This window comes from Chaetura pelagica, unplaced genomic scaffold (assembly GCF_000747805.2).
Source record: "Chaetura pelagica isolate M959 unplaced genomic scaffold, ChaPel_1.0 scaffold251, whole genome shotgun sequence".
Lineage (NCBI taxonomy): Eukaryota > Metazoa > Chordata > Aves > Apodiformes > Apodidae > Chaetura > Chaetura pelagica.
Window position 1 is genome coordinate 1,002,182 of NW_009952271.1, and position 8,732 is coordinate 1,010,913.

Genomic DNA, 8,732 nt, shown 5'->3' on the forward strand with positions numbered 1-8,732 from the left:
GACAGGACAGGGACAGCAGGGATAGCAGGGACAGCAGGGACAGGACAGGGATAGCAGGGACAGGACAGGGACAGCAGGGATAGCAGGGACAGGGACAGCAGGGACAGGACAGGGACAGCAGGGACAGGACAGGGACAGCAGGGACAGGACAGGGACAGCAGGGACAGGACAGGGACAGCAGGGACAGGACAGGGACAGCAGGGACAGGACAGGGACAGCAGGGACAGGACAGGGACAGCAGGGACAGGACAGGGACAGCAGGGACAGGACAGGGACAGCAGGGACAGGACAGGGACAGCAGGGACAGGACAGGGACAGCAGGGACAGGACAGGGACAGCAGGGACAGGACAGGGACAGCAGGGACAGGACAGGGACAGCAGGGACAGGACAGGGACAGCAGGGACAGGACAGGGATAGCAGGGACAGGACAGGGACAGCAGGGATAGCAGGGACAGGGACAGCAGGGACAGGACAGGGATAGCAGGGACAGGACAGGGACAGCAGGGATAGCAGGAACAGGGATAGCAGGGACAGGACAGGGACAGCAGGGATAGCAGGAACAGGGATAGCAGGGACAGGACAGGGACAGCAGGGATAGCAGGAACAGGGACAGCAGGGACAGGGACAGCAGGGACAGGGACAGGACAGGGACACCAGGGACATGTCCCCCCAGCCCCGGCAGCTCCAGGCCCCCCCACCCGCTGCTGCCATCACTGCTCCCCGTTGGCAGAGGAAGAGTCTCTTTGTGAGGTGACCCAGCACCTCAAGCAGAACCTCCTCCGAGTCGTGCGCTGTCCAGCCCATCGTGTCCCCTTTCCAGGAAGAGCTGGGTCACCCACAAGCAGCCTTGAAAGGCCCAGCGGGTTGGTGGGAGTTGGGAAGAACGCACGGGAAGGTTTGGGGAGGAGAACAGGCTTTCCCAGTGCTGCCAAGGGCTGGGTCTGACAACGGAACTCATTCCCACCGTTTGCTCAGGAGAAGCGAGTCCTCTTCGTGCCCCTCAGGTGCTGGGGCACCCGAGCCTTGGCCTCGCTGGCCACTGCAGGACGTTGGTTCCCGTGGCTCCATGGGTCATCTCCAGCAGGGAGGACCCAGCTGGGCAGGACAATCTCCCACCCTCCCTCCCAAGCCAGCCGTGATGCTGCTGAGGGCCCCACCATGGACATGGCCAGTCTTGGACCATGTCCTCAACAATCCCCTCTAAACTTTTGGCATCTGTTTCCAGCAAACACTTTTGTCTCCTTCCTTGTGCCTCAACGTTTCCTTTCTCTTTTCAAACCCTGAAGCAAAGCTGTGACACAAAGCCTGGCTGAAATGACATCAAGTCCTAGCTGGTCCTGTCCCACCTGGATGAGGCTATGGCTGCCCTGGCCAGAGGATGGACACCAGGATTTATTCTCACCACCACTGCTGTGATGGGCTGTCACCCTTTTCCTCCCCAGCTGCCCAGTCTGGTCTCCTGGTCCTTGCTGGGACCACTGGGATGGCACCCAGCTCCTCTGTGCAGTCAGCACTGCCCTGAGGCCACCACTGCTCTGCAGGAAGAGAAGACCTTTTGTTTTGTGCTCTTTTGGTGGGAAAGGGTAAGTGGAGCTGACAAGGCCACATGCCAGGCTCCACCACCTCCTGAGTCAGCCCATTGTCTCCCACCTCCCTAATTAAAAGGTGTCGAACAGGCTCTTCCCACAGGAAGAGCAAGTCTCAGCTGGCCCGCTCCAGGAGGAGCCCAGCTCAAACCCTGAGGTCCTCAGGGGAGCAGCAGAGAGTTGTGAAGGGCTCTGAAGGCGGGGAGAAGCAGACATCTGGGGTTGCCAGACAGGCCACCAGATGCTCACACTTGGGGTTTCCGGTGCAGGAACTGGTTGGCAACATGTACCAGCTCTGTGTGTCAGCAGCAGGCACTGGGATGACTACCCTGACTGATGGAGGTGGAACAACCACACTTGGGTAGAAAGGGAAGAGGCAGAGCTCATCCAGGAAAGGAGGAAGAAACACCAGCTTCATGTGACACTGGCTTTCATTGATGTGGAAACCTCAAGAGTGGGAATCCAAAGGATGTGAAGCCAATCTCATACATGACCATCAGCCCTCTGTGGTGGCTTGGCAGCCACAAGCCCCTTCAACTTCATGTCTTCCAGCCTCATCACCTCTCCTCCTGTCAGGAAAGCTATGGTGGTGGGAAGGGACCACCAGAGCCCGCAGGCCAGCTTCCTGCTCACAGCAGAACTGTCATCAGCCAACGACCATGTGCCTGCAGAGCAGCATCCAGGAAAAAGCCAGGTGGTGGAAAACAAGCACAACCAGTCTGGTACGTGGGACAATTCATGAGCCAGCAATGAATGCACTAGTGGTGTCTGATCCACACTGTTTCCCAGCTCCTCTGCAGTGCTCACTGAGAACGAGAGACGGGGGTCCGACCTGGGTGTACTTCCCTATCTCCCATGGTTGAGATCTTGGACCTCTCCACCTTCTGCTAGCTGGGGAAACAGAACAGGCAGCACAGGATCTGCCCGAGGGAGCAGCCCAGAGCCTCTCTTCCTTGCACCACCCCATGGACCTTTAGGAGCTAGTTGAGAACCTGGGAACCCCTCTTCTCCTGGTGGGATGTGCACAGACCAAAATACAGTGGCTGCCAAGCCAGAATTGGTGGGACCCTGGGACAGCAGGCTCACAGTCCACACACCTTTGCGGCCTGCCTGTGGGCCCTGCATGCAAGGTAAATTCTGAGTAGAAGTCTTGTCCACAAACATTGGTTTGGACCTTTCCCCAGGCCGTGGCCCTGCTTATGCCCTCCCTGGAGAGCTACTGCTGAATGTGTCTGCCCTGGCTGTGCTGATGTTCCCTTGGCTTTGAACTGCTTCTGGATGTGACTTGGAGGGCAGCAAAGTCATTAAGTACGAGGGATTCCTCCTAGCTGTGGGTTATGAAAGTCCCAGGAATCACAAGCCTGGCGGGGGACTCCCAGTCTAGGCTTTGACCAGATTTCCATTCTACTGACTGTTTGTCCAGTGCTACCACAACAAGTTGGTTTTGCTCTGGCACCAGATTGCTGTGAGGTGGTGGCTACAAGCTATGGAGATGGCTTACCCTGTCTTCCATGGACCAAGCCTACCCACAGCCCTGGAAGGACAATCTCATCTCGGTTGAAGGAGACCAAGGAATGAGCAACCTGATGGGGAATCAGCCCAGCAGAAGACAGGGTGGATCTCAAAGAGCTCATGACTTTTGGAGTGGTATCACGAGTGAGCAGAACATTTCCTTTGTGAGTGCAAAACACTCCTAGGCTTGGATGGACCCATGTTTATAATTCACAGAAAGAATTCATGTTTGGTTGGCTTCCTAAATTTAAATGCTTATATGGAGGAGCAGGATGTGGTACTTTGCACAAGCTTCATTTAATGACAGGGTCTTTGGAGAGGACATGGTGCAAAACCAGTCTGGGGTGGGGTTTTTTGAGTCACCTGGGGTATTGAAGACCATGCAGAGAAACCCAGAGGAAGTACAGGACATGTAGAAGACTTGCAGAAACATTTTCACTGACTCAAGCACTGGTTGGAGCCAGGATGAAGCTGATTTTCTTTTTACTGATCTTTTTTCCTTCAGGGAACTCTCTTTTAACCAGTACCAAGTTCTCCAGCTTGTGGTCTGATGACACCTGAATGTTTATGTTACTGCTGAGGTCACCAATGTCACTTTGCTCTGCTTGTGGAACCTGCAGACTCAGATGCTGGAAAAGCAGAAGAATCGTATCTGCTAGGAAGGTGCTGACCAGCAGGTCTGAAATCTGCTCCTTCTTTTTTTCCAGGGACAAAAAGTGGCACCCAAGGAAAAGCAGATCACTTTGGTTTGACATCCACAGCAGATCAACTGTTAAGTCTTTGGGTGAGATGGTGGTGAAGCATAACTGGCAACTCCCACCTGCAGGGACCAGGTGCCTCTTGGCAGCTCAGCCATCAGGGGTAGCCTTGGGGAACCCTGGGCCTGTTTCCTGTAGAGCAGAAGCTGTTTTCAAAGAGCAGGTGATGACTCTGTCCTTCCTGAAGGAACTGTTTCTTCCAGTGTCCCAACCCTGTGTGCAGACATGGTGGAGACACGTCTGCACATGGAGACATTGCTTTTCTGGTGAGCAGAGCAGCACTGAAAAAAACTCACCTTAGAGAGAAGAGGGCAAAACAGAAGAGGAGAAAACAGACCCCAGGAGCCACAGCTGGGCCAACTTGGTCTGGAGTGGCAACTGTTTGGGTTTTTTAAAATATATCAAAACGTTCCACTTTCCATGAGGGTTTGGGCAGGAGGACAAGGGGTAGTGGCTTAAAACTGGAAGAGGGGAGAGTTAGCTTAGACATAAGGAGGAAATTCCTCAGTGTGAAGGTGGTGAGAGCCTGGCCCAGGTTGCCCAGGGAAGCTGTGGCTGCCCCATCCCTGGCAGTGTTGAAGGGCAGGTTGGATGGGGCTTGGAATAACCTGGGCTGGTGGGAGGTGTCCCTGCCCATGCAGGGATTGGATCTAGATGATCTTTAATGTCCCTTCCAAACCAAACCAGTCTGGAATTCTATCATTCTGTTATCTCCTTCACCAGTGCTTTCTCAGCACCCTCTGCTGCCCAGGCTTTTCTTTCAAAGAGCACCATCCCAGGGATGACAACCAGCCCAAATCAGCAGCTAGCTGAAGAGCAGGTGGCACCAAGAAATGTAGGAAAGAGTAGATGGGATTAAAGTGGCTTCAGGCAGGTGGCCTCCTTGGAGCCAGAGCCACAGCACCAAAAGGATGGGGGACTGAGGAGAGGGGAGGGCAGAGTCACCAGCTTGCAGTGAGCATGGAAGATGCAGTGACTATGGCCCCACCAAGGCCAGGGTCTTCCCAGAATTGCTGGTATCTCCATAGGAAGCCCCTCCATGAGTAGAAGACTTCGTAAGTGTTCCTGTCAAACTGGTATGGACTGAACAGACTATTTCAGTTGGAAGGGACCTACAGTGATCATCTAGTCCAACTTCCTGACCACTTCAGGGCTGACCAAAATTTTAAGCACGTTGTTAAGGCATTGTCCAAATGCCTCTTAAACACTGACAGGCTTGGGGCATCAACCACCTCTCAGGGAAGCCTGTTCCAGGGTTTGACCACCCTCTCAGTGAAGAAATACTTTCTGATGTCCACTGTAAACATCCTCTTCTGCAGCTTTGAACCCTTCCCATGTGGCTTGTCCCTGGGATCCAGGGACAAGTGCTCAGCACCTCTCTCTCCATGTCCACTCCTCAGGAAGTTGTGCAGAACCATGAGGTTTCTCCTCAGCCTCCTTTTCTCCACACCAGACAAGCTCGAAGGCTTCAGCCACTCCTCACAGAACATTCCTTCCAGCCTTGTCACCAGCTTTGTTGCCCTCCTCTGGACACATCTGAGGACCTTCCTATACTTGAAATGCTTGCCTCCATAGTGGCCATGCTGAGCTGGTTTGCCTGCACCACAGATGGCAGAGCACTGCTCCATTGTCCACCTCCTTCTCAGGCTCTCAAATACTCCTCAGTCTGCCCACCTCCTCCTGCAGCTCAGCCACTAAGCAGAGCAGTTCTTCATATCTGATCACACCTACCACAGTCTTGCTTGCCATCACTTTCCTACATCCCATGGCTGGAAACCTGCATGGTGGGATGCTCCAACAGCAGCTCTGTCTGTGGGGCTGCATTGTTCCACCAGGTGCTGGAAGCTCAGGAGAAGCAGAGGACACTGCTTTTTGCTGGGTGGCCACACTGCTGCCACCCCTGCTGGTGTTCCTCACATTGCTTTGGTGTCCAATGTCACAGAGTCATCAGGGTTGGAAGATCTGAAGATCATCTAGTCCGTCCTGCTCTAGGTGACCTGGCTTTTACCAAAACAAGTTGAATCTGCCTGTAGGTGTGTCCACGAAGGTCAGGCACCTTTCAAAAACTTGCACACCAAACCCAATTTCAAAAGGCAACAAAAGCCTTCAACATTTTGAAATAGAAAATTGGTAGTGTAACAGGTGAAATACGGTATTTGTTCATTAAAAGTTTTGAAAGTCCCTGCAACAACAGGGAACAGTTGATTTCTTGTTGGTGTGCTGGGAGGGGGTGTGTAGCTATGTTTCTTTAAGAGTGAGTCTCAGGGCAGCGGGGAGGACTCTCTCCCGCCTTCTCTCCGCCCTCATCTCCACACCACCGGGGACAGGAAGAGACCCCCTGACAACAGCCCGCACGTGCAGGGACTATAAAGGGCTGTGACGTTGATTGACGGGCGCGCGCCGTTGGCAGAGCGGAGACTGCCCGGCCCCCAGCGCTGTTTGGCTTGTTGTTTGCTTACTTAATAAACTAAATTGATTAATTGGACTGGCTCCTGTCAATTATTGGGCCACAATTTATAACAGGTAGTAAATTCCAAATGTACAAATGTTAAATTTCTGGGAAAATCCGTTCCAAAGCTCAAGCAAGTCCAAAGCTCACTCGCGCTGGTAGTCAGCAGCACCTTCAGATGTTCCCTTGAACCCTGATTGCTCTGGTTCACTGGTTTCTGGGCAGACAAAAAGCCAAGATCCCAGATAACACGGCCAGATGAAACCCAACCAAAACACGTGGTGAACTTTCACTCCTGTGACTCACACCCCTCCTGGCAGGATCTGGTACCAACAGCAGCACCGATGAGAGCACAGCAGGGGTTCCCCTTGTGGCTGCACAGGAGTGATTCCTTCCTCTGTCCCCTTCACTGGGTGTTTGTTGTTGCAAGAGGAAAAGAAAATAACTTTCAAAACCTACGGAATAAGGTCACATCTGCTCTGGAGACAGGCTGGGAGAGTTGGGGTGTTCAGCCTGGAGAAGAGAAGGCTCCAGGGAGACCTGAGAGCAGCTTCCGGTTCCTGAAGGGGCTCCAGGAAAGCTGGGGAGGGGCTTGTGACAAGGGCAGGGAGTGAGAGGACAAGAGATTGAAACTGGAAGAGGGGAGATGTAGTTTGAACATCAGGAGGAGATTCTTCACTGTGAGGGTGGTGAGAGCCTGGCCCAGGTTGCCCAGAGAAGCTGTGGCTGCCCCATCCCTGGCAGTGTTGAAGGGCAGGTTGGATGGGGCTTGGAGCAGCCTGGGCTGGTGGGAGGTGTCCCTGCCCATGGCAGGGGGTGGGACTAAATGATATTTAAGGTCCCTCCACTCAAACCAGGCTGGGATTCTGTGATTCTATTAATAAGTTTGACTTTTATGCTCCACTTTTTTTTTTTTTCCCAATTTTGTAGATGGATTTTTTTTTTTAATGCTTTAAGAAAAAAAAAAAAAAAAGAGAGAGAGAGAAATACATCATTTCTCCAGTAATTACCTTAATTTCCCACTTCCTGGAAGCTTGGTCTGTTCCAGGGTGCTGAGCCTGAAGACCCCCCCACCCCAACACCCTCCTTATCTGACCCTTTGGCTGGGGTTGCATCTGGTTGTTTCTGTCTCCCTTATTCCCCAACATCCCTCTGGTAATTGCCCCCAAATCCAGGTCATTCCAGGGGGGCCCAGCCTGATTTCGTGCATGGTGCCCAAGAGGTGAGGAGCATCCCTGGGGCTTCAGCTCTGGAGACAGTGAGATACCAGCTTGGACTGGTACAGGGAGGGGTGACGTGATGGGGGGGACGTTCACAGGATCTCAGAGTGGTGGGGACTGAAAGGGACCTCTGAGGATCATCCAGTCCAACCACCTGCCAGAGCAGGGTCACCTACAGTAGATCCCAGAGGAACACATCCAGATGGGTTTGGAAAGTCTCCAGAGAAGGAGACTCCACAGCCTCTCTGGGCAGCCTGTCCCAGGGCTCTGTCACTCTCACAGGAAAGGAGTTTCTCCTCATGTTTAGCTTGAACCTCCTGTGCTCCCCTTGTCATTGGACACTGCTGAAAAGTAAAGCTGTTGGGGATTCAAATGGGTATATGCTTTGCTTGCACATAGACATGTAGAGCTTGGATGCTTTTTTTTTTGCTACCTGCCTATGAAAACCTCAACTGTCAGTAAGAAGATATTTTTTGCCCCACCTGGCATTCCTCCCACTCATTATTTAATTGTTGGGCTTAATGAACTCAAAGGTCTTTTCCAACCAAAACAACTCTATGATGTAAGCACTGAACGGGTAGATTAGGCTGTGGTTGATGGATTTAGGTTATGGCTGGACTTGATCTTTAAGGTCCTTTCCAACCAGGATAACTCTGTGTGTGATTCTATGATTTTGCTCAGCACAAGTGGCTGAGATATTAGAACCTCAGGCTGCACTAAACTAAACCCTGGTGAAGCTGTGACTTGGAGAAGTGCTAAGGAAAGGTTAAGAGAGACAAAGCACTTCAGCAAGCAACCCCTCTTAAACAACAACACAGCATGGGAAAAGGGCCAGCTGAAACCAGAACTGAAGGAACTAGAATTCCAGATAGTGGGGACTGTTCTACAGCAGCAGAGTGACAAAGTACAGGTGGAACCAAAGATGAAGTCCAAAGTGCTTGCAGAAGAGAACAGAGACCAGTCACCTCAGGAGCAGATGTACCTTAAACACAATGATTAGATAAGGGGTGGCATGGATGGCCTGAGGCCTTAGAGGGCACAGGTACAGCACAGGCTAAGTCCCCCTGCAGAGGCACCAGCTGGACCTGCAGTGAACCAACTCTGGCAGAGCCAAAGGTCTGAACTTTTCTTTATCAGGGTTACAAGTGGCTCCAGCCACACCCAAAACCCTCTCCCAGACATGGGTCATGGAGTAAGGAGGTCCAC

General features: G+C 52.6%; 1 protein-coding gene across 1 annotated transcript in view; it reads right to left on the minus strand.

The window, feature by feature from the left end:
- RNLS (renalase, FAD-dependent amine oxidase) overlaps nt 1-3,139 on the minus strand; it is a 74,846-nt gene extending 71,707 nt beyond the window's left edge. Inside the window, exon 1 of the mRNA XM_010007776.1 lies at nt 3,114-3,139. Within this exon, the coding sequence (XP_010006078.1) occupies nt 3,114-3,139 (26 nt within the window). The remainder of the gene's footprint in view (nt 1-3,113) is intronic.
- Nucleotides 3,140-8,732: the final 5,593 nt, after the last annotated feature.